A 26,501-nucleotide genomic window follows, 5' to 3' on the forward strand; every position below is an offset into this window, starting at 1 on the left:
TTAAGCAGCCTCAGGAAATCCGTTTTTTCTGTGATAAGCTCCAGGCTGGCTGCTGGATGGCCATGACACCATCTATCCCTAACGAGCTCCAAACGCAGCCAGCTCAGAGTAGATCGCTCATGGAGACACCCCCTTGCTCTCTGAAAATTCTGAGCTGCTAAACCCAACTAGCATGAAACAGCAACAATTTTATGGTCCTCCCTGGCTTGGAAGCGCTAAACCAGAAATCCCTCCTCTCAGGTCAGATGCTGAAGACAAGATATTTCATTCTGATATTCTCCATCTACTTTCAAAACACCATTATAGCAATGGCCTTTTGCATGACTCAGCCATGTGAGTATTACAAATAAACTCTCCACACATTTACATTTTGAAAGCAGCCTCTTGCTCCCCCGCCCCAAATGTACACATTCCCTTCAGAACAATAACTTGAGCTTTGCAACCAGACAGCTGCAATAATTTAGACAATTTTAAGGAAATCTCTGCAGCACACTTCAGCTGGCTTACAGAGAGCCCTTTAATGTCTCCAAATAGAACTGCAGTTGGGTAGAATTTTGCGCCCAGGCTTCTAAAGTAGTTATTTAAATGATAAGTGCCTTGTTACATTACTTCAAGTCTGTATCAGTAAATGTGGCCTTTAATATGAACCCAGATTGTGCTTTTAAGTTCCACATGATGGATTATCTTGTATTCTGTAACCTAATATCACTGATGCTTATGTAGGGCAGTGCTGTAAATTAGATTTTCTTCATGTGAAATGATACATGGTGCTTCATTGATAACATTTTATTACATTACAGAACATCAGAATAAGGGGAGAACACGGTTCCGTGGTTAGCATAAATAATTAAGAAGCAGGATCCCTGCTAGGCAATCTTGGACAGAATGATCTGGCAATTTCAAGTCAAGGTTTTTAAACCACGAAGAGTTGTGGAGCTGGTGGCAGTGTGTGAGGGCGGATTCAATGTCCATCCAAATCAACGTCCATCTAAATTAAATGACAGCGCCCCTGTGCCAGCTACTGCTGAATATCCTGCTCGCATCTAGGGATATACGGATTTTGTAAAATGTGTTCCGTCCGTGTTTCACAGAATGCCAGTGGCCTTTCATTCTGTCATCCGCTCACTGGTGGAATCAGATTTTTTCTGATTTCCCAAATTCAGACAAATTTGCATTTGTGCAAATTTGTACTTCTATAAGGAAGGCTGAGCGCTGAAGAATTGCCTTCGAACTGTGGTGCTGGAGAAAACTCTTACGAGTCCCCTGGACTGTAAGGCGGTCAAATCAGTCCATCCTCAAGGAAATCAACCCTGACTGCTCATTGGAAGGACAGATACTGAAGCTGAAGCTCAAAAATTTTGGCCACCTAATGCGAAGAGAAAACTCCCTGGAAAAGACCCTGATGCTGGGAAAGATTGAAGGCAAAAGGAGAAGGGGACAGCAGAGGAGGAGATGGCTAGATAGCATCACCGATGCAATGAATATGAACTCGAGCACACTCCGGGGGAGAGTGGAGGACAGGAAGGCCTGGCGTGCTATGGTCCATGGGGTCACGAAGAGTCGGACACGACTTAACGACTGAACAACAACAAAAAATTTGCACTTGCAAAAATGTGCAAATCCCCCCGCCCAAATGCCCCAATCCCCCCAAATGTGCATTTTCATGCTTATGGAGAAAATGGGGGAAATGTGCATTTTAAAATGGGGAAAATGCGCAGTTTATGGGGAAAATGCACATTTTAACTCCCTTTCTTCCCCTGTGCCATGGTCCCAATTCCAATTCATCCACCCATCCCATGACTGCTATTTATTTTTTTAAATTGGACATTCTAACTGCAATCATACAATTAATGTTGTGTCCAGTTTGGCCCTTAATTCATGCAGAACTTTGCCATTGTGCTGCATGACTGGAGAGTAGGAGGAGAGTAGACCCTAGAAGGAAACTGCAGCTGCACATTGTAGAGGAAGGGTGGTAATGATAGACAAACTGTCTTTGTGGTAGTGATGGACTAACTCCCTTCAGCTAGATTCAGAACTGGGGCAGCCCTTACTAGCATCACTGGACGACTCTAGAATAAATTTGAATTTTTTCCTGAGAGCACTACATTGATCTGTCATGCTGTTGCACCTTATAGCATTCCTGGAGCCTCAAAATCTCTCCTCCCTAGAGCTTTAAAAATTACACCTTGGGGATGTTTGGTTGTTCACTTAGGCTTAGCTCTGCCTGCGTTAGGCAAAACAACAGACTGAAAATAAAAAGCACGCTCTACGCATCTGCACAACTTCACTTTTTCAATGCAAATAGTGGATGAACTTTGCAGGTGAATGCTTTGAGATTCTTTTCATGCATGACCATCTCAAGCTGAGTAGGTTCTTATCCTGAACCAAGAAATTAGAACTTTGGCAATATCAGTGTGTTGTAAGGAAGCTTGTCTGGCATTATTGATCTTCTCATCAAGGGATCCCAATGAGTTTTGAGGAACCCCAGTGAACTCTGGAACATAGTTTGAAAGCTACTGTTTCAAGTGAATGCCAATATTTGTCAGGGGTGTTTTTGAGCGCAGGGAGTGGAATAGCAGTTAAAATTCTGAAGGAGAACCATCAGACATGGGGGAGGTGTTTTCCCAGGCTAGTCCAGATATGAGTAGGCATGCTCCTCAGGTTACAAACCTCCAGATAGATGAGCACGAGGGTGCCTCCTCACCCCACCCCCCATGAGAGGCAGCGAACAGGAGTTTGACCTAATAGATGCCAGGCACAGACACAAAGCAAAGAAAGAGAAGGCAGGGGCAGAACTTAGATGGTCTACTCAATTGGTCTTGCGTGAGAAGCTGCGCTTAGAGGCCTCACAAGAAGAGAGGGACCTCCCCCGTTTAAGTTAGGCTAGCGAGACTGCCTTCCTCTTCAAACGGCGGGCAACTCTCGTAAATTCCATTTGGATCCCCTGAAGGTATTCCTTCTAGGCGGAGAGTTTCTCTGAGAATTTGCATCTGTATGAACTTGTGAAGTAATGGATTAAAAGCTGTAGACTGAAGCCTCTCATCTGTGTATGTTTGGGCATTGAAGTGAAGTGGGGGCTAAGGGAATCTTGACAATATTCAGGGTTGGTGTATGGGCATGAATGATGCAAAATTCCTGTCTCCTCATGTCTTTTCCCAAGTTGGAGATAGCCATAATGAGATTCCTCCCTTGCCCTGTATAGTCTCCCCTTTCCTAACTGTTATTGTATGGGCTGTTTCTCTTAAGGTTACCCCCTTGGCATTTCCTTCAAGCAAGATGGATATAGCTATTCATTATATGCTCCCTTCCTGGTTTCTTCCTCGTCTCCTACAAGTCCCCTAAACCAGCCTAATTACACATGGCAGAGTACAGCTTAATATTGACTCGGATGTCACTGCAAACGGGGAGGGGGAGGGGGAGGGGGAGAGATGCGAGAATAACATCCTGAAACATTAATGAGGCAGGCTTTGTGAAACCCAGATCAAAAACAAACACACATGCCAGGATGATATTTATGCACAGATCAAAAAGTCAGCAGGATTAAAAGTGGCGACCAAGAGCCACTTTTACACCTGCAAAGATGCTCTTCCTCACTGGACAGTGAGGAATGTCCTGGAACCTGATGAGATCCACAGCCCTAAGCTTAAATCAGCACAGCATAATGAAGCAGGACAGCCAGATTGCAGTTGCCACCTTGTTCTCCAGCTATGGAGTTTGGAGCTTTAACAATTCAGGGGCATGTGTACTGGCTGCAGGGATGGGCGAATCCACCCATTTCGCTTTCTCCTGCATTCAGATTTTTAAAATTTTATGTTACTTCTCTACCAAATATGAAGAACTTCGAGAGGTTTGGTAAACACTAATAAAACAAACTGGAATTAAATTCTCACCCATCTGCACCGGCCAAATTCCACAGGTGCAGCTATTTTCAGCATGGAGAGAACTATGATGTCCCTGCCTTACCATATAGCTGTTAAGGATGAGGAGCCTGTCAGAAAACAGGGGTGGCCACTCTAAGTCAGCACTAACAAGGCTGAACACACAGGGATTAAAACCCAGACTTCGAAGAGCTAAGCACTCAAAGCCCTGGGCCCAGAGGGACAAATCTGCCTTTTTCGGTTTCTCCCACATTCCATTTTTTTAAAGCTCTAGTTCTTTTTGTCCCAAATATGGAGAACTTAGCAAATTGGTAAAATCTTATCAAAACTGAACTGAAACAAAATCCTCACCCATCCCTAATTGCATGTGTATGGTTCTATGAGCCATGCCTGGTATCTCCAAGGTAAAAGTAAGCAGCACTACACAAAATCTCTCCCCTCTGTGTTTCAAGAGCTGCTCCTAACATGAACAGACAGTCCAGGATTAGACGGACACATGTGATATGAGATAGGATAGTGCTGTTCAAGTACTTGAAAGGTTGTCTCAGAGAGGAAGGCCAGGATCTCTTCTTGAACATCCCAGAATGCAGGACATGGAATAATGGGCTCAAGTGACAGGAAGCCAGATTCTGGCTGAACATCAGGAAAAACTTCCTGACTGTTAGCGCAATACGACAATGGAACCAATTACCTAGGGAGGTGGTGGGCTCTCCCACACTGGAGGCGTTCAAGACGAGGCTGGACAGCCATCTGTCAGGGATGCTCTGACTTGGATTCCTGCATTGAGCAGGGGGTTGGACTCGATCGTCTTGTAGGCCCCTTCCAACCCTACTATTCTATGATTCTATGTGGAAGGTAGCTCTTTATGACTTAGTGGAATGCAGCTCTTTAGTCCATTACAGATGTTCCTCCAGCTACAATGAGCATGTGTGTGTGTGGGTGGTGGCACTGTGGTGGCAGGCTCTGCCTTGACCTATGTGCATTCATTAGGATGCCTGTAGAGAGCTTCTGCAAGTACAACTGTACACATAGAGGGCTTTGTGATCACATGGTTCCCACTACAGGATTCCTGATTGTGCGGAGAGAGCAGTCTATACACACAACTGTATGAACAAGGGCTCTGTGCAGATGTTTTAATGAATATGCATAGGTCAGGGTGGAGCCTGCCACTGCAAGGCCACACCTGCCCCCTCCACACAGTCTTTCTACCAGCATGAACATCTGTAAAGGATTATGATTCTTAATGGGTGCAACAGGTAGTAAATTCTAAGACTAGACCTATACATGCATGGAGGTGCAGTCACAGAGGAAGCTCTAAGGCAGGGATAGGCAACCTGTGGCCCTCCATATGTCTTGGCCTACAGTTCCCATCGTCCCTCACCACTGGCTATGCAACTATCAGCTAGGGCTGATGGAACTTGCAGGCCAAAACATCTGGAGGACCACAAGTTGCGCACCCCTGCTCTAAGGAATGTCTGCAGACATACAGGCCTTATTTATTTGTTTGTTTATTTATTACATTTCTTTACTGCTGTCTGTAAAATTTATTCCAGAGTGGCTCACAGAATGGTTAACTCAACCATAACAATAAAATATACAACATTATTAAATCAGTCAATGAATACACACTCGACACTCAATTTGAAACAATCTAGGCAATTTAAGAACAATCTAATCGAGAAAAAAGATGCCCATCCATCCATCCATTCATCCATCCATCCATCCATCCATCCATCCATCCATCCATGATTCCCTACAACCTGAGAACAAACAAACAAACAAGTGAGTTAAGCAACTGTGCAAGGGAAAGGAATCACCATTCCCTGGGGGGCCAACTGACCTACATTCCCAGCCACTGAAAGCCAGTGTTGATCAGGAGTTCACACACAGCCTCCCTTGCTTTTCAAACGAGGCTGTCCAATCAGATTCACTGCAGCAGCAGTTGGGCCTATCTATATAAGGAGGCATACTTGGGAGGGAGCCAGCTCCCTGAGCATGGGGAGCCAAGTGATGAAGTGTCCCAGCTCCTGTGACTAAGCGTCATCAAACAAGCAAGTTAAGCAACTGTGTGAGTTTAGCAACAGCATGAGGAAGCCAGGGCAGTGAACTTTTCCCTCCCTACTCATAGTAAGTAAATGAAAATAAATAACTGTAAATAATTTCCCCACCTTGTTGTAGTAAACAACTAAGTTTTCCAGGGAAAACACACCCAAATAAAAAACTAATTATGAAGGTAGAAAGCCAGCAGGGGGCGGGGGCTATCCAGTGTGCCACATGTATGACTATCTGCCTGCTGGACAGAAGTCGTGGGTGTGTGCTCAGTGTAACAAGCTTCTGGCTCTCAGGGAACAAATTTGTTCCCTTGAGGCCAAGGTTGCTGACCTGGAGAAGCTAAGAGAGGCAGAGAGGTTGGTGGATGAGACCTTCAGGGACCTATTAGCGGTGTCCCACTCCCAGGGTGAGAGCTGCTCTGCTGTCATGGAGAATTCAGGTCTTGGGGAAGGAGGGTGTCATTCTGAGGAAGAGGGAAATGATCCCTTAGAAGGGGCCCATTTCTTGGAAGACGAACAAATAGCCTCTCACACCGAGGACATGCCTCTGGGGGGAGGGCGGCTTGTGCTAGTGGGAGATTCGATCATTAGACACATAGACAGCTGGGTTTGTGATGGGCATGTACAAGAGGGACGGGCTCCACTTGAACCAAAATGGAACCAGACTGCTGGCGCAAAACATAACAGAGTGGCAGAGCAGCTTTTAAACTAGACCCTGGGGGAAAGCCGACAGGCGCTGGGAAGCATCCGGTTTGGATTACATCAGTCTTAGTTGTAGACTGTTAAGTGACTCATTTCTTTTGTAGAAAGCAAAAAACTAACAAACTAAGGAACCAGATCATATTAGGAAATGATTTTCTTCCTGCGTGCTCCTGCAAGTACTTCCTTGTTATGGCAGAAGCGCTTTATTGCATGCACAACTGCATGCGTTACACAGCATGATGTCATCAAACGGTCCTGAGAAGCACAAGGAAACTGACAGAGCCCTGACAATCCCAGTATATAATACTGTGGCATCACAATGCATCCTCCAATTATCAGGGTAGGTAATTGGCATTATCTCCCCCCTGCCCCACCTCCTGTGCATGAAAGAGTCTTTCACATCCTGTGCTACTATCAGGAAATACAACAGTGAAATTGCTTGCTTTGTTTGCAGGAAGGGTACGAATTAATTTGTTTATTGTGATGCAAAAAGTCGTATCACTATACAGTTGCTACTATTTCTGAGCTTCCATTGTCAGAGGCAGTATATCCCTGAATACTAGTTCCCAGGGGACAAACAACAGGGGAGAGTTTGTGGCCTTGTTAGAAGCATCTGGATCACCATTGTTGGAAACAATGACCCAGTTTGCATGACATGACCCCTTTTGAACATACTCCTTTTATTATTTCTCTCTTTCATTGGGCCAGTTCGCACAATACGAGAGCCCATCATGGGTTAATTGACCCACGAGGAGCTGCAGCGCAAGTTGGCTGTCATTATGAACATGCAGTCCCTGACCGGGAGTTGCTGAGGTTTGTTGTGTCATGAGAACCCAGCTGGCGGGGATTATTGGAGGGTTAAACAACCCTCACTTAACCCTACCACAGACCCATGGGTTATGCAAGGGTTGTTTAGCTTTCAAATAACCCCCGCTGTCCAGGTTCACACAACACAACAACCCCTGACAAACCCCAGTCAGGGGTTGCATATTCATAATGGCTGCCGGCACACACCATGGCTCCTCAAGGATAAATTAACCCATGACGGACTGTCATGTTGTACGAACTAGCCCATTATATATTGGGCTAGATGGATCTGTGGAGTGATTCAGCAGGGCTCTTCTTATGTGTCTATAATTTTCGATTATTTATATTACTCTCCCGCCCCAAAAAGTTCTTTTACAGAGTCCCATTCTTGTTAACCTCATAACAGCCCTGTAAGTTGCCACCATGACTTCCATTTAACAGGTGCAGAATTGTAGCTGAAAGCCACTGACTTTCTCAAAGGCTTTCTTCATCGTGGCTCCCCATTTTTGTGTGGAATTCTCTCCCAAAGGAGATCTGGCTGATCTACACAACTGGCTGATTTAGAGAGGCTTTAATGGGGGGCTTTAGAGGGGGGCTTTAAAAAGGCCACTGGCTTTCTCAAAGCCACCCAGCTGAGTGTAGCCTGGGTCCAAGTGCTGCTTCACATTTACATGTTGTGGTGGATATGGACACCTGATGACAAAGCATATATGCTGCACAAAGCTCGGAATGACACGCCCGCATGTAGGTCACTGCTTTTCTTGGTGGTGGCCAGGAAAGGACGGGCCCCAGCTCCTGTGTATTCACCAGAGAACTATCTGCACATGCAGCATTCTCAACTGGTGCAAAATGTGCCTGTGCTCATGTGTGCTAGGGGAAAATTGTTTTGCTGCCTGATCTTGCAGCATCCTCAACAACAGCATTGGGAGTCAGGGTACTTTATAGGGCTGTGTGGGCACACACATGGCAGGGAGCTCTGCTCTTGCTCAGCGCACCATAGGCGACTGCCTCCAGTCATCTAGCGCAGCCTTCCCCAACTGGGTATCTTCCAGATTTGTTAGACTACGTGTGTTGGAGTGGCTCAGGATGATGGGAGATGTAGTCCAACAAGTTTGGAAGGCGCCAGCTTGGGGAAGGCTGATCTTCTCTGAAACTGAATTCAGACATTGGGCTGAAACAAGGTGGACACCCCTGAAACAGAGGACGCCTTCAAATAGAGGACTGCTCTCTGACTGCTCTTCAACTACAGAACTGTCCTCTGCAATGTAGGAAACAGGGCTATCCTAGAGCTTGGATGGGAGTTTTGGTCCCTAATTCCTGCATTTGCAATCTTGCTAATACAAGATTGCAAATGAGCCAGTGTAGTGTAGTGGTGAGAGTGACCGACTGGGAGCCGGGAGATCCGGGTTCTAGTCCCCACTTGGCCATGGAAGCTCACTGGGTGACTTTGGGCCAGTCACAGACTCTCAGCCCAACCTACCTCACAGGTTGTTGTGTTGTGAGGATACAACGGTGAGGAGGAGGATAATGTAAGCCTCCTTGAGTTCCTTGCGAGAGGGAGAAAGGCAGGGTATAAATGCAATAAATAAATAAATAAATAAATACAGCAGAAATAAAACCCAAGGAGTTGGACGATGATCACTTAAAACAAAAACAAACCTGTTTTACTGCAGCAGAAGGAAATGCAACATCTACAGACTCCGTATTTGACAGTTGCTATTCACATTTGTGATTGTGTGTTTGTAATCCTATGCCAATCAGTTGCAACAAATAGTTGCCTTACCAGCTGTTGCTCTTTAGGTCCCCATCCTGCATACTGAAGCTTTGTGTTGCTAACCTCCGGAGGGTACAAATTCTGTGGTTCCCTGTAAATAAAACAATAAAAAGTGGGAGCAGTAAACATTTTGGGTTCTGGAGGATTTCCTGTTAAATCACATCACCCCTGGGATCATATGTCACAAATTCATAATAAGCAGGATCCAAAAAAGCTACTTTAGGCTCTTTGCATGCATCCAGTGGGCTTTTTTTCATTGTTTTCCTTTGAGTAGCAAGCACCCCCATCCCCAAGTGCCACATTATCATCATCACAAACTTACACACACGTTTTTTCTTATTTTCTTCCATTTCAAAAGCAATTTGCAATGCAGCAAGATGTGTTGGGAGAGAAAGGGATGGAGAGAAGAAGAGCACTGACATAGAAACACAGCTCTAAAGCCCCCTCTGGGCATGTGGAACTAGTTGCAAAGGGCTCTGGATCCTGGCTGATGTTACTTTCTCTTCATTTGTTTGGATCCTACCTTATATGACTAACAATCCAAGTTTCAAAATCTGACATTGCTTTTTTGTACATGAATACTTTATGCCAGCCTCCAGATGTCTGGGACTACAACTCCCATCATCACCAGCCAGCATGGCCAATGACCGCTTTATGCAGTTCAGTTCAATGCTTCATGATGGCTAGAGCAGCTCTACTCTTTGAAATCCTGTCCATTTCAAAGTTCCAGAACTTTCTGTTGAATTTAACGTCTATAGGCCATCCTATGCATGTTTACTCAAGAGGTAAGTCCCACTGTATTCAATGGGACTTATTCCCAGCTAGGTGTGCAAACAAAGGCAGCCTTACATGTCCAGTCAAAAGGAGCCCTATTGAGTACAATAGGATTTACTCCCAGGAAGATGAAGTCATGGGAAAAACGTCCTCTGCTTAAGAGTGTTTCTGGATGGATGGCTCCAAGCACCAGCAATCAGAAGGCATTGTGCAGCTGATCCATCTTTTTCTCCTTGGCAGGTTTTCTCCATTAAGGAAAAAGACTGAAGAAGTGGTGAGAAAACACGGGAGGGTCAGGAGTAGAAGATGATGACATCTAGATGCCCCACAAACCTCCATGAACAAGGCAGAGTGATGGCACTGGAAAAGCCTCATCTAGAAGCATTGCAATTTAGGGCACAAAAGCAGGGACGGTAAAAACAAAACAACAGCAAAAGCTCCCCTGCCTCAGTTGCCCCTTTTGATAAAAACAGCTCTTATTAGAATTAGTCACTTCATCCAGTGGTGCAGCTAAGTCATTTTAGACCCTAATGGTCATTTAGGGCGGCGGGTTCCTTTAAACAGCCATGTGTATTACTTCTGTAATATACACAACTAACTAAAGGTGCAATCCTATGGATGTTTAGACAGAACAAAAGGCCTACAACTCCCAGCATGCCCCAGCCACTGGCTGGGGAATGCTGGGAGTTGTAGGCCTTTTGTTCTGTCTAAACATCCATAGGATTGTATTCTAAAGCAATCAAGTGACATTTCTCTTTTCCCCGTACTCCAACTGCCATTCCGTGTTTTAAAACTGCTTCTACATTCCAGACATGTTAGCACAACAGCAAAACTGTCAGTTGACCCCAAGAAAAGAAAAGAAAATACTCTAAGCATGTGCAGTTTTGCATTTGAAACTCACTTAACTCATAGCACCGTCATGACTACAGGAATATGTTGAGTTTGTTTCTGTACCCGCTGCTCTCTGGGTGGCTTCCTGGGCTGTGAGGACTTTGGCCCCCAAATTGAGCCCTAGCTGTACCACTGACTTCATCCACAAACACAAGGGAAAGGTAGGGTTAGGGAACAGGGCCATATTCCTGGGAGGACGTACAAGGGACAGCACCCACGTCCCATGCTATTGCAATATTTGCTCATATTGCCAGACATACTGGAGACGAGTAGGAGGCTTTTGTGATCAGCTAAGAATGGCACACAATGCCAAGTTATCATTCAATTTAAAAACCGCTCTTTACAACCTTGACAAGGACTGAGCGACAGGGACAGTCAGTAGTGGAACAGTTGTGTCAGAACAGTAGCTTTCTAGAGGAGGAAGTGAGTTAGGCCCATTTCTGGTAACAGCCCACACAGGCCTCAAGAGTTCACAAAACGCTGTCAGTTTCTCATAGTCCAAATCCCACATTTCTATGCTCTGGTCAGTTTCGAGCTTACCTGCTGGTAAAGATACTGAGATCCTTATATTTTTTTATTGAAAACCAGCCATTAAGCCCCCCAAGTGATGGGAGACACTTCACACTTTGCTCCATTGTGGCTTGGAGTCACGCAGTTGGTGCTCACAACATCCCAGTTTGGAACTGATTCCAGGATTATGCCTTGTCATCTCAGCTAGGCCAAGACGTTGCATGCAGAAGAATAAGGCTAGTAGGGAAAGGGGTGAATCTTCCCCCACCCCCCAAAAAACTTCAGCAGGCTTTCTTAGCAGGCAGGTTATCTTTGTTTGCATAATAAGACTCTTCAAGCAAGGTTTTTTCCCCCTTTACTAAGAAACTGCTATAATGAAAAAGGCCCAACGAGCCCCACCCTGTTTCCAAATAAACAGATTAAGAGTTCAGGCCTGTAAATTATGCTTCTGGGAACAAATGCAGCACCAAGAAGCCACAGTCCCAATTATAAGCAATCATCCAGCGCATGTAAGAGTCAGGCCCTGTCAGTTCCACTCATTGCATCATCGTTCAGAAGGGTGAGATTTTATTACAACAAGAACCTGCAGCACAAACCTGCTTTGATAACTGATAAGGGGTAACATAACAGAGATGAATGAAACCCCACCTTTGTTCCTGCCATATAAAAGTTCTGCCGCTATTAAAAAGCAAAGAGGTTTTCCCCCCTCTCTGTAATCTATTTTTAAAGATGAAAACTAATTCTAGCTATTGATCTACTTTCTCTTTAACTTCTGATGCCCGTAGATGAAGCAACTCTGCAAAACATTTGTCGTTTGCTCCGAAAGCCTATGGTGACTTTGCAAACAACAACAGATGAGAGAAAAAGACAATAGTGTAGCATTCAGCTGCAGAAAGCATGAAGCCATGCATGTGACGATGATGGCTCAGTATTACTTCAAGTAGCAATGTTTTATTGGCTTTATTTTTATGTAGAGCAACGTCTGTTCCACATATGGCTGGTTATGCAAGCTGGAAACCCTGGAGGCAGAAAACAGCTTTTAATGGAGCTGAAGGTTGGTAGGTAAAGAAGTATAGTTTCCCTTGCTGTACACAACCATTCCTTTTGCCTCTGTCCAACCAGTGTAAGGAGATCCCATTTTCAAGCACGATGAAACGTACAAAAGCTATTTGACCAGGTGGTTGGTGGGATGAGTGTGCACAACATGGACAATTATGGTTTTACAGTACCATTCTCAACACCTGGAAAAAGACTATCCTCTGTTGGATTGGCTAATGACACATTCTCTGTACTGCTTTCAAGTCCTGCTGCTCCTTTACCAATCCAATGTTGGGAGGAAGGGATCACATTTTTTACACATTCTTGAAAGTAGGGCAAACTGTAAGATTTTCTTACACTGCAGAATGTGGTTTTCTTTTGTGAAGACTTGAGTATATATCCCAGTTCAGTCATAAATGAACTCCATGGCAGGGGTATAAAGAGAGTTCTCACTGATGAAGGGGCAGTCCTGTCTGCCAAGTGATCCAATCTCTTGTCACTGACAAGCTCCAGACAGGAATGGGGGAGAAGTTTGTTTGGTTCACATTTTAGTAATTTGCACTTCCTGAACTAATATGCAAACCAGGACGCAATTATCCTTCAGTTTTCACCCTTTTTTGAATTTTGCAATACTGTTCTCCAACCAAAAAATGCATATGCAAATGTATACACTAGGGAAAACTGCATAAAAAGGTATATATTAGGGAACTTTGCCTGCAAAAATGCGTATCTTAGGAAAAATGCATACAAATGTTTGTGCACAAAATGCACACAAAATGCATATGAATTTTCATGCTGTTATTATTTTTAAAGAAATCACAAACTGATGTGGGAACGGGACAGAATGAACTTGTGCTTGAAAAAAATGCAAATATGATGGAGAGCGAAACAGGCAGATTCGTCAGTACCTAGGTCTAGCTCCTTTCTCCATCCAGCTTCTGCTGCTCTTTCAAAAGAAAACAAGGCTGCCCTTTTATACATCCAAGGAGCTGAATCAGAGGTTGAACTCCACTCAAAGTCTAGAAAACCCTGATGAGGTCCAGGCTTGGATGTAATCTCTAATGGAAGAGTTTATAGCTGCATCTGAAAACAGGGATCTATGACTGAGCCAAGAGAGTTAGCAAGGAATTGATATAGCTTGGCCAGGTATAGAGGAAGATAGAGCTCTGGTACACATGCTAGTTGATGTTTTTCTTTTGCATGCCCAAGAGGAAATTTTGGCAAGTTCACTTAATCAAGCAAGGATGAAAAAAAAGCTACACCTGACAAAATTCCCCCTTCTAAAAAGTCAGCAATGGTGCAGGGAATGTCCTATCTTCCATTTCATTTGCATACAAAGTGGTGAAGGTGATGGACATGGTGTTGGGCGGTATAGAAATGAAATAAATAAATAAATAAATAAATAATTAAATGAGCAGAATATTTTAATGATCTTTAAGATCCAAAACATAACAACCTCTGGAACTTGTTTGTGTAAATAAAGTTTCAGAAGCTCATAGATACTCTCTATGGTGCCTGGCACTTGCTGACGCCTTTTGTCTCTTCTATTGGTTCTGACATTTATACTAAGCATGACATCTTTTCCAAGGACGCAATTTAGCTCAGAAAAGAACATCTTTCTCCTTTCTCGGAGCCTTCCCCTTGTGGTCTCATTTACAGAGCACTGGCATGTAAACAAGGATTTGGGATGTGGTCCTCACATGCCACTGTATCATTGAATTCAGAGAGATGTTTCAAACAATCTCACCCATTTCTCTTATGTTCAAGATCATTTCTTGTTTTCATTTTTAACTACTCAGCAAGGATTCATTTCACTAATTTGCATTCCACTCAATTCATTACTGCCAGGTTATTTTGGGTAGAATTACTCTTGTCACTTTGCAATAGGTACGAGCTTCAGAGATAATTTTCAAACACAAGATGTGCTTGCTTCTATCTATGGAAGCCAGTGGACAAAAATCTGTCACGGCTGTGTTTGCCTTCTTTCTTCAGTTTTGCAGTGGATATTAATAAGCTGGAAAGGAGGGAAAAATAAAACCCTGCTCGAGACGAATATTGTTACAGTGGCTGGCCAACCATTGCCTTTTTTAGATAGATTACTGGTTAATAGTTCATAATGACTGATAGGTACTAATGGTTAGGAGTATGGTGGCCATGTGCCCTACTTTGTAGAAGACAAGAGGACAGTCCTCTATTTGAAGGCATCCTCTATTTGAAGGGCTATTCAGCTGAAGTCTGGTTTAAATAAAAAGAACCATAAGAAGGGAGAACAAGGACCCTGAAGCTGCCCATCAACAGCACCTGGATAGCAGATTGAACAGGCACACAAGTCATCTGCTCATATGCAGGCTAATAACAGAGATTCTATATGTGCGTCAATCCATTTAAGGTAATGAGATTCATTCATGGAGTTGACATAACTGTGGGTGTACACCAGTCGGTACATCCAACCCAAGCAGGCTGGTGTTTAATTTGCATAAGATCACAAGTGAGATAATTACTGCTTATAATCATCTAGATTGGTTCTAGCCTGAAGGAATTGTGAGAGACCTGCCAATGAACTGCCTGCTCTAATTCATATTTTTGCATGAATATAATTACTTTGAGGTGAGAAAGGAGAAAAAATGTGCTTTCTGAACAGCGGCATTTTGGAAGATTTTTTTTAAAAAATCTTTGGTATTCTCACCAGCGGATTCTATGGAACAAACTGGCTTATCACTGTATCATTAGTCCCTTGTGCAGCCTAATGTAAAACTGTTGTATCCCTTGTACTCCCATCAGATGTTGGAAGGTATGGATGGACATGGAGTTCATCCCTATGCACTTGGAGTTGTATCTTACCTGGTTTAACCCAAATAGCACATCCAGGAGGAAGTCTACAGTGGCAGACATATATATATATATATATATATATATATATATATATAAATCAACAATGAGAACCAGCAAAATGTAGTGGTTAGAGTATCAGACTAGGACTAGGGAGATCAGGATTCAAATCCCCACTCAAAGCCATGAAACTCACTGGGTGATTTCGGGCCAGTTGCTATCTCTCAATTTAACCCAACCTGCAGGGTTGTTCCAGGGATAAAAGAGCGGTGGGGGAGAACCATGTATATCACCTTGAGCTCCTTGGGGGAAGGGTGGGATATAAATATAAACAAACAACAGACATTGAAAGAGCAATGTCTCTGGGAGATCAGGCAATCCAATATGGCAGGGACAGGGAATGTGTGGCCTTCCAGATGTTGTTGGACTGCACCTCCCAACATCCTTCACCACTGGATATGGTGGCTAGGGCCTATGGGAGTTGCGGTCCAACAACATCCGGGGGGGCCACGTATTCCCCATTAGTGCAATTCGGGCTTCTCGACTGTTGGGAAGCCATGTTAAGATTTGGGCTTGCATTGTGGGTCTTGAATTGGTAACCTGAAATATTTAAGGTGAGAATTCAGCCTCTGCACAATCACCACCACTCAGCTATGGAGAGAAGGAAGGACGTGCAGGGAGACCTGTCACATGAGCCAAGAGATCACCTTGCTCCAATAGGCCAGAACAGGTCAGATGACACTCGCTGACCTCTGTAAGCTCCTCCAGTTCTGAGGAAATCAGCCTCCTTGAATGCCATTTTTCTTAGTAGAAAGGTGGGGTAAAAAGGTAAAGGTGTCCCCAACCAGTCGTGTCCGACTCTAGGGTGCGGTGCTCATCCCCGTTTCTAAGCCGAAGAGCCAGCGCTGTCCGAAGACGCTTCCGTGGTCATGTGGCCGGCATGACGGAACACCCAGGTGCACGGAACGCTGTTACCTTTCCCGCCGAGGCGGTACCTATTTATCTACTTGCAATTTCTTGCTTTCGAACTACTAGGTTGGCAGGAGCTGGGACTAAAGACGGGAGCTCACTCCGTCATGTGGCGCTCTGGTCTCGAACTGCTGTCCTGCTGACCTTCCGGTCTGCAGTTCAGCGTCTTAACCACTAAGCCACCGCGGCCCCTGAGAAAGGTGGGGTACAAATCAAATAAATGAATAAATAAAATAAACTCAGAGGCTTAGACTTACTGTGTATGGATTGCTACCCCTGCCTTGCAGACACCTCAGCTGCATAGGAACTGGGCCTACAATGGGTCAGTGAATGACCGAAGAAACGTAGTGTATATAGAAAGCATTATAACACATAAGCTTCCAAAAGACAATAAGGTTCTCTGGCAGAAGGAAGAGGGGCTTGTTAAAAAAGAAAGTTACACGACTTGTTTACTTCAACACTTGAAAATGAGAAAAAGAAACAGATGACAGAATGAGAAACACCTCCCAGGAGATACACAGGAGTACAAGGGAAAAGGCCCACACAGAAATAGAAAAAAGGAAGGAAATGCACAGGGAGCTTAAAAGCTTACCACAACAGATGATCCAGAAAAGACACTGTTTGAGAGAACATCACAATACATTCTGCCACGGAGGTTGATAATTAGCACGAAAACTCCTTGTCAGGGTGTTATATTCTCTGTCCAACTTGAACTTTGAAATAATGTGTGCAATTATTTGTATGTAAAAAAGACCACATGTCTTTTGTATTTATTTGGACAAGACTTAGTTTCAAATCCTTGCTCAACCATGAAACTCACTGAGTAGCCCTGGGTAAACATAGGTCACACTTTCTCATCCTAAATTACCTCAGATAATAGCAGACTTTCTTGTTGTTGCACTAATATTCTACATAAAGGCAGATTTTGGCACAGTCTTCAAGCAGGTGCATTTTGAGGTGGCTCAGTCACAGGGGGATGGAAATTTTAGATTAGCCTCTTTCAGCGTGAATTCAGATGTTTAGTTTTTATGATCAACTCATGGTGGAGATGCAAATGGAAGCTAATCTTGTGAATGGTTCAATGGCGGGTGACATTAAGTTTTACCCAATCAGGAATCCAAAACAGTTTCCAGTTGAGTTTGAAGCATACCTAAAGTGGACCCAGGACCCTCTGATTTCTGATGAGCTCTGGGCCCATTCCAGACATACATGAGAGGTGACTACAGCATGGCCCGGATTATCCTCAGCTGTGCTGTAGCCATCTCCTGTGTCTGGAGCCCTCTGGCAAACTGAAGTGGTGGTAAAATGGCTGCCTGCTTGGTGCTCTGGAGGCCACAGAGTTAGGGTGACCACTTCCACATCACCCCAAAAAAAGGACCAAAGAGGACATTGATTTGCATAAAATTTGCATTTGCTCTCTTATATATAGACACCCATTTAGAAAGAACAACAGTAACTTAAATAAAAATGTAATATATTTCATGATAATGGGGAAGACAGCCGCCAGGTGTCCTGTGTGCCTGACTGCTTCGTCTGTGCCCAGGTGCTAAGTGTTGATGGACAACATCAAGGCCTCCTCTCTGCTGGCCTTTTATGAACCTTTATTTTTAATTGGGACTTGGACCAGAAAGCTGTTCAAATAGAAGATGCCTTCAAATAGAGGACTGTCCTTTCATAGCCCTTGAAATAGAGGACTATCCTCTGTAAAGTAGGATATTCGGCCTACCCAGAGTAGATGAGAGGAGGCCTGCAGGAACTTTTCCAGGCCTCTCTAAGGTTCCTTTTTTGACTCCAAAGCCTCCATCATGCCAACATGCCCATGACATTCTTCTAGGAGCCTAGGAGCATGTTGACAGAGATCTAGGGAGACTACGCCTTTCTGCGCATGCCAATAGTACATTATAGAATCCCTTCCAGATGCTGCAATCCATTTCAGAGTCTGGGCAGAGATTGTTCCACTCTGCACCAAAATTTGGTCTACCAGAACATTTTTAACTGGAACCTAATGGTTTAACCCACCTGTCATTAGTCTGGAAAACATAGCAAGATGGCATGAAAATGCAATTGTTGCTAACATTGCTGGAGGGGTTCCCAACAAGGTGGGCATTTCTTGGATGTGGATCTGCTGAGCGGATCTGTGGGGAAATACACACTCTGCTAAGATATCACTTAATTAAAACCTGCTCATCTCAGTATTGATGAAGATTGTGTGGTAAGCAGAGTCAGTTATCAAATGGTTGTATCGGAAGAATAGTCTTCCAGAGGTAAAGGAAAGTTTTAGACCATCACTATTTAAAAAAAAATGCAGGTTCATTTAGGATCACAAAGGAGATTTGTTGCTGTTCTTGCTTGTTTCATGAAGGTGCACTCAAACAGTCTGTTGCCTAGTTTTCTAAAGCATTTGCAAGTACACGATGTAACTTGTAAATCACGGAACACAGCAGGAGTCAGTGTTTGTCCACCAGGGGATACTATAAAATGCCTGCAACTTCTACTCCTTGCTGTAAAAGTTCTGGGAGCAAGTTAAAGATCTAGCAAGGGCTGGTGAACAGTGTGTGTGGGGGAGGGGTTATAGGACTCCAGTCTCAATGACACGGAGACATTGATCAGGGCTATAGGTTTTGCAGCACAGATGAATTCTGTATCCTAGAAGGGTTCCTTAGAAAAAGATAAGATTCTGTTTCCCATAAGCGGAATTCCCATAAGATCTGGCAAGGGCTGGTGAGCGAGTGGGCTGGGGGGGCAGGTATAGTACTCCAGTCTCGATGACATGGAGACATTGATCAGGACTAGTACTCCAGTCTCGATGACACGGAGACATTTGCAGTGTAGAAGAATTCTGCATCCTAGAAGTGTTCCTTAGACAAAGGTAAGATTCTGTTTCCCATAAGTGCTGGCTGCATCACATTCCTCTTGTGCCATCTCTAAATCAGCTCCTGGCTCAGCGGATCTTCTTTCATTAACAGAGCCATTTTTACAATGTTGAATTTGTGGATAGGGTGGCCATGTGTCCTAATTATAGAGAACAATCCTCTATTTGAAAGACTGTCAAAAGCATCCTCTATTGAACGGGCTGTCCAGTCCATGTGTGGTTTAAAGATAAAGGACTATAAAGTGAGTAGAGGACCTTGAAGTTACACATCAAGAATTAGTACCCAGACAGCAGATTTCTAAATTTGCCTGTATACATATAAATTAGCACCAGCAAATGTTATGAAAATGTATGTCCTCTTTTTCGGAGATTCACAAGTGGCCATGCGATTTGTGGCACCTAGGAAGCGGCCTTATACTGAGTTGGACCATCGGTCCATTTAGCTCAGTATTGCCCACTACACTGACTGGCAGCAGCCCTCCAGGGTTTCAGGGTCTTTCCCAGCCCTACCCGGTGATGCCAGATACTGAACCTGGGAGCTTTTGTATGCAAAGCACGAGCTCCAAAAATGGTCCAAAATGCAGCAGTCAGCTGCTTACAGGTAGAAACATATAACTCCTCTCGTAAGACTCGGAGAGCGTCAGTAGAGCCAGATGTACTCCTGTAATAATCGTGGCAAAGTTGCCAGGTCTGTCTTTTGTTAGGGACACTACAGTGGATGTGTCTGGGAGCTAATTGTTAAATGACTGCTTCTTGACACAGGTAAACAGCCCAGGAAACTAGGAGAGGGTTGGAGAAGGTGACTCAGTCTTATTTCACCTTTTAGCCAGGGGCAGGGGCAAACTAGCTGGGGGTGGAAAATAATAGTGATTTCTGAAGGGGCACAGAGGCAGAGAGCCGTGTTGTGTGTTCTGAAAGCATTTGGGGGCTGCCTTTCTCTGGAGATCTGATGGATTTGGCTGCCTGTTGGAGTATTTATGCTATACCTCCAGCTATCCTCAACTTGCAGGATAAAGTTGATAGCAGACTTTATAACTGTATAATAATTGCAAATAATTGTAAATAAACCCAAATACACCATAAGCCTCTGGTGTCTGGCTTCCAAACCAAGAGGACCTTTAAGCCTACAGGTCATACGTGGCCCATGGTGGTTCCCCACCTGGCCTGCCTGCTTCTTCCCCAGCCCACTCCCCATCCCCACCCCCCATACAAGTTCTTACCAGTCAGCAGCTGAATGAAACCAAAGAAGTTTGACAGACTTGATTTCTACCATGGGCCTTGCTCTGCACCTTTCATGTGACAGAACGAAAATGTGGCCCCTTGAGTACATTGTCAAGATAAGCCCACTTGTTCAAATAGAAAACTGTGACCAGGAGGGCACAAAAGTGCTTGATAACATCTTCTGGGCTTAAACTGCACTCTGGAAACACATGCAACTCCCGCGGTGGCTTCCCTCCTCTGCTTTTGCCAACGGTGTTATCTGCTGTGCAGGCCATTCATACTGCCTGATGGTTGCATATTTATAGTATGGTTTGTGTGATCCAAAGGGCCCCCCCCCACACACACACACCACATCAGCCACCAGGTCCTGCCCCATACCCTCCCCCATAGTCATGGGGGTCCCTGATTACATTCTTTTAATCCATGATAATTAATGAGTAATAATTATCACCAGCCTGCTCATGCACTGAGATCCTGACCTGTGGCTCTTCTCCAGCTGCTCCCACCATCTGTTGCAAGCTGGCCAGCAACTGGGGAAAGAGCCATCGGTAGCTCCTTATCTGTGGAGCTTTCCCCAGGGAGGCTCAACTGGTGCCCACCCTGTTGTATCTCTGACACCAGGAAAATACTTGGGGGAGGGGGGGAATTCTCAGGGTTAAAACCCTTTTAAGCTATGTCTGAGGGTTTCCTTTTTTTGCATCATATTGGTGTTTTTACTCTTCACTGTTCTGTGTTGTTGTTGTTGTTAGGCTGGCTGTTGTATCCTGTTTATTACATTAATACAAAATAACTGAATTTTCTTTTGAGATTGTAGCCCGCCCAAGAGGCCAGTGTGGGACCGAAAGTGATGAGTATAAATCACAGAGATGATGATGGTGAGTTGTACTATTATTAGCCCTGTATTTAAATGGACATGGAACATAATACCACCACGCAAAAAATACACATTGAAAGAGGGGGAAGTTACAGTAGATTATGTCAATGGATTCGTTAATTTGCATTGAGCCATTTGGTCTTTGGGATGCTTGCCCAAGAGGCTGGATAGAAATTGGGAGGGGGGCTGGTGCTCTCTGCCGTCTGTACTAGCATTTTATAGTGGTACCACAAGAACACAGTGGTGACCTGTCATGTTATAGATAATAATCACCAGGGATTTTCAAAACATCATTACGATGGACTAAAGTTAATGATACTTTGTAAAACTTTCAATCGAAAGAACATCATTAGAGCTTTCCCAAATGAGAAATACATTAACAAGCAAGGAGCTATTGTTCATGCAACCAAATACAGAAGTATGCAAGCTTTTGAGCTATACGAAGGTTCTTCTTTTCAGGAAGAAAAAGTAGATTTTGGGCAACTCAAAAGCATAGCACTACTAGACTTTGGATTTATGGGGGAAAAAACACCTCACATTATTGATTTGAATTATTCTGAGGGAAGGACCCATTGTCCAAGTTACACAAATAACAGAGTCCACTAGATGGCACCCTAGTGTTGCCTGAACTTCATCCACACACAACATTACAAACAGAACCAGGGAAAAAGCAAACGAGAAAATGGACACAGGTGTCCAGATGGTTTGTTTTTGGCTCTGCTAATAAGCCCCTAATGTGAACATCTGCTGCTGAAAACATGGACATTAATAGGTTGTCCCTTTGCAAAATGAGAATAATAAAAGGTGTTCTTCTGGATAATGTTGGTGCTCGAACCTTAAGGTTCCACTCAAATGGCTGGAAGAGTAATCAGCCTGGAAAGCTGTGAGATGGTTTGCAGATATAAGCACTGCCAGCAAAAGGTGACAGAGCTTGGAGTAGACTGATAGGAAAGCCAATATATTTTTTTGGTTCAGTAGCAACATGTATAAAATATGTAATGGCTGATATCAACCCATGTTTAACCATTTATCAAAATCAACTGAACTTTAATAAAATGACACAAGCCATATTGATTCTAGAATTCCGAGAGCCATTTTGGAACATGGGGCATTTTATTTAGGGATAGTCTATTTCTCTCCTGTGTCAGTTTCACTTGTTAGGTCTGTTCAGACCCGTTTCTACATCTGCAATTTTGTTAAAACATATGCACGCACGCACACACTTGCCTTATTTTGGATCTTTTTTTTCACAAAGTGCATGTTTTTGTCTGCATTTCACCCTAAAATATGTAGTTTTGTATACATTTTATCAGGCAATATATATTTTAATAAGCAATTTGGTATGATTTTGAGCCAAGAACTGCACTGCAAAATTTGGAGAAGCGCAAAAACTGAAGGATAGGCTCTGATCAGTGCATTAGTCCAGGAAGTATGAAGCAGGTTGGTTTGCTTAAAACTGAGGACCAAATAACATCCTTGAGCATTCCTAATTTTACACAGAGGTTTTGTTTGTTTACAAAAAGCATCTCCATATCGTCAACTGGAGGAGGAACCACAGTTCAGTGGTAGAATACAACACATGCAGAAGGTTGCAGATTCAGTCCCTGGCATTTCCAATTAAGGCTGCAATCCTATGCATGTTTAGTCAGAAAAAAAGTCCTACAACTCCCAGCATTTACCAGCCTGCATGAACCAACTCAAGTCCAAAATTGGGTACTGGTAAATATGGAGAAGTGGGGCCAGCCAAATCAGGCAAAGCAAGGCCTCGGGCAGCTGATTTTGGGTGTTGTGAAAGTGAAAAAAATGGTCCATTATTTAATTTATTATAACTGTATTTTTTACTACCAGGGATGGGGAGATGCACCAGGGAGGAGTTTTGTGCCTTGAGTACAGATTGGCCTTTGTTACTATACACGTTGAGCTGGGGTGGGGGGCTGAGGTGCCATTTGCTGCTCCACCTTGGACAGCAAAATGACTTGGGCTGACCCTGGGAGAAAGCAAAGCTCTGGATCTGAATATCTGTAGTAGCTTCCTTAAAGCTTAAGTTCACTCTCACACACTCTAGCCCTCCCCCCCCCCCAGTATATAGGGAGATTGCCCACCCTCCCTGGGGAAGCATCTAAACCTGCAGCCTGAACAGCCCACTCCACAATCAGCTTTACTGCCTGATCCTGTTGACTGCTTAAACTGGCTCTTAAGGTGGAAGGCAGAGTGAGGAAGGAACAGAGATGTCTAACAGCAGATGAAGCTGAGTGGGCGAGAAAACAGGACAGAGGAGTAAGTGACAAGGTGGCTGGGGATAGAAGACCTATTTTCAGGGCCATCTCTGCGAGTGGCACCCATGGGAAAGATCCAGGTCCCATGTGGACTTCTAGCCGCCTCAGCCTGTAGCAAGATGAGCATCCACTGCAACATGCAAGACCTAGTGTTTGACACGCTGCTCTCATTGGGTAGCATTGGACATGCCAAATCCTCCATGTGCTGGCAGAAGCACATAACATAGTCAACATCGTGCTGCTCCGAAATATGGAGGTTCCTGTTGTTGTTGTTGTTAACAGTCATCGATGGAACTATTTTCTATGCATATTTATTTACAGATGATGATGATGACATTTATATCCTGCCTTTTTTCCTCTTGCAAGGAATCCTAGGTGGCTTACATAGTCCTCCCCCTTTCCATTTTATTCTCACAACAACCCTGTGTGGTAGGTTAAGCTGAGAGTCTGTGACTGGCCCAAAGTCACCCAGTGAGCTTCATGGCCGAGTGGGGACTAGAGCCCGGATCTCCCAAGTCCCAATCCAACACTCTCACCAGTACACCACACTGATGCTCATTTGTCGAATCCATGTTAAAGCTGCCTAAGATAGTGGCCATGGGTGTATCTTATGTAAGTGAATTCTGTATCTTAGCTATGCATTGTATGAAGAAGCATTTCTTTGTGTCTGAAACAGCTTCAGTGGGTGACCTCTAGAAGGAGAAAAATACCTCTCTATCCTCGGAGCATTCAGTGCTCACAAAAGATAATCTGATACAGGGTAGACATTCAGTGAACACGGCTACAGATCTGATCTCAAAATGCCCTCACGGTAGGGAAGAAGGGGCCATTGTTTGAAATGGGAAGTCAGATTTACTGTACGTTGGTCACACATAATTAAAACAGATTTGTCTTTTTTAACTGATGACCAAGAATGTAATAATTTGTAATCACTTTCCTGGGATAGTGATTCCCATTTGCTAAAGGTTGCAATACATTATTGCAAAGTTATCATTGTGCCGCCATAGCACAGGAAAACAAACAAGTACACTTTACCTAAAACAACCTTTTCAGAGTCAAAGTATACACAAGCTGAGGGAGGTTTTATGGGGTGGATTTAGGTATGCTAAATTAGACTTGCAAATAGTTTGAAATGTATCCACATTGTAGGTTAATCATGCTGAATCCATCCCACTTTAAACACTTTTTCTGCACATGATTATGTCTCAAGCTTTTTAGATCAAGATCTCTTTACCTTAGCTGCCCCTGAAAATCATATTACTATGTAATCCTATAACTACTGGGCAAGGCCAGAATCCAGTGGCATTGTACCCAGGATATTATGATGGGGCAACAACTCAGGATAACACAAGTGGGCTTGTGTAGTTACACTGTAAAAGGCTCATAGTGAGTCAGACATGGGTAGAGAAGAAGCATGGAAGATCAGGACTGATGAGTGCCACAACATTAAGTCCAACCCTACCCATGCCAATAGGATTAAAAATCCCCTGGTTAGACCAGCGTAACGCTGCAATGTGAAAGCTACACCAAACAACCCTAGTGCCAAGTGCCAAGGTCCATCTTCCAAACAAAACTTCAGGACAGACAGAAGCAAATAACTGATGTGTGGAATTTGCTGCCCCAAGATGTGTTGATGGCGGCCATTGGCCCTTAGATGACTTTAAAAGGGGATTAGATCAGGGGTGCGCAACTTGTGGCCCTCTAAGCTGTTTTGGGCCACAACTCCCATCACCACTGGCTATGCTGTCTAGGGCTGATGGGAGGACCAGATGTTGCCCACCTGTGGATTAGGCAAAGCCATGGAGGCTACAATGGCTACTGGTAATGTTGGCTATATGCTACCTTCTGCATCAAAGGCAGCATGCCTCTGAAGATCTGTTGGTGGGGCACAACCGTGCGAGAGGGTCCTGAGGTCCTGCTTGCACACTTCTCAGAGGCATTTGTTTGGCCACTGTGAGAAAGAGGATGCTGGACTAGACAGGCTAGCCTTCTCCAACCTGGTGCCCTCCAGATGTTTTGGACTACAACTCCCAACATTCCTGACCATTAGCCATGCTAGCTAATAAATCCCAAGTATCTGGAAGGCAGCGTGAGATGGATCATTGGGCTCTTCTTATGTTCTTGAAACTAAAGATTCTGGTTCTGAGGGGGATTATCTTGCATCAGTCCAAGTGCTGGTACAGCAACAACGCTTTGCTGCCAACTATGGGATAGGGCTGTTACAGGTTAAATTCAATATGTGCCCTTTTTGAGGGAACCCCTTAATTTCATTACAGGTGCTGTTCAAGTACCATTGGAACACACGGCCGGATTGCATTTAGACTGTTCAATATGCCCCATTTGTCCTCCCTTCTTACCCTGTAGAAATCTAAATGCTTGTCCTTAAAATGAAGACGCTGTATTACATCACTTACCCATTAGGTAGTCTTCGGAGGACGTAAAAAGCTGTATATGAATGTTGGTACATCTGCAGAATGAAATTAAAATGCAAAAGAAGGGATTAGTAATGTAAAGTGTCAAGAAGTCTGTTATCACTACAAACCTAACATACCAAAAAAATCTGTGCTCTGGTATTTGTTTTATGTTTAATTGCATTTGCAAGTGGGAGTGGAAAGTTAAAAAATCAATTTTGTTCTGTCATAGAGAGGAAGAGTGAATTAATACACCTAGTTCTGTTGTGTATTCTTTCCACCTCACACCTTATTAGAACATTTGGCAAGTCTTATAGCTCCAGATGCTCTGTGTCATTGCTATGGATACCAGCTCTTTGATTATACCAGAGGCACACACTCCCAGCAATAGCTAAATTTGGAACAACCATTAATGAGGACACCTTGGTCTGCCAGAGACAGGGTGCACAGCTATAACTAGACACAACAGGGAAATAGCCATCACACTGTTTTAATCCATTGTAAATATACCCAGGCATTACATTTGCTAGCACCATGGAGAAAGTCACAATGTCCTTTTCCTGCGGTGATGTGAGAGTTTATCGGCTTTACTTGGCTTCTGAACTTCAGATTTGATCTTGCTGC

General features: G+C 44.0%; 1 protein-coding gene across 2 annotated transcripts in view; it reads right to left on the reverse strand.

Moving 5' to 3' along the window:
- DPP6 (dipeptidyl peptidase like 6) overlaps positions 1–26,501 on the reverse strand; it is a 783,164-nt gene that overhangs the window by 140,243 nt on the left and 616,420 nt on the right. For both annotated transcript variants that reach the window (XM_084855092.1, XM_084855093.1), the window contains exons 6-7: positions 25,881–25,933; positions 9,222–9,303 (exon numbers count right to left, since the gene is read on the reverse strand). In XM_084855092.1, the coding sequence (XP_084711218.1) occupies positions 9,222–9,303; positions 25,881–25,933 (135 nt within the window). The remainder of the gene's footprint in view (positions 1–9,221; positions 9,304–25,880; positions 25,934–26,501) is intronic.

The sequence above is a fragment of the Heloderma suspectum genome, chromosome 5, assembly GCF_057233095.1.
Source record: "Heloderma suspectum isolate Gila_16-S chromosome 5, 16-S_ref, whole genome shotgun sequence".
Taxonomy (NCBI): Eukaryota; Metazoa; Chordata; class Lepidosauria; order Squamata; family Helodermatidae; genus Heloderma; species Heloderma suspectum.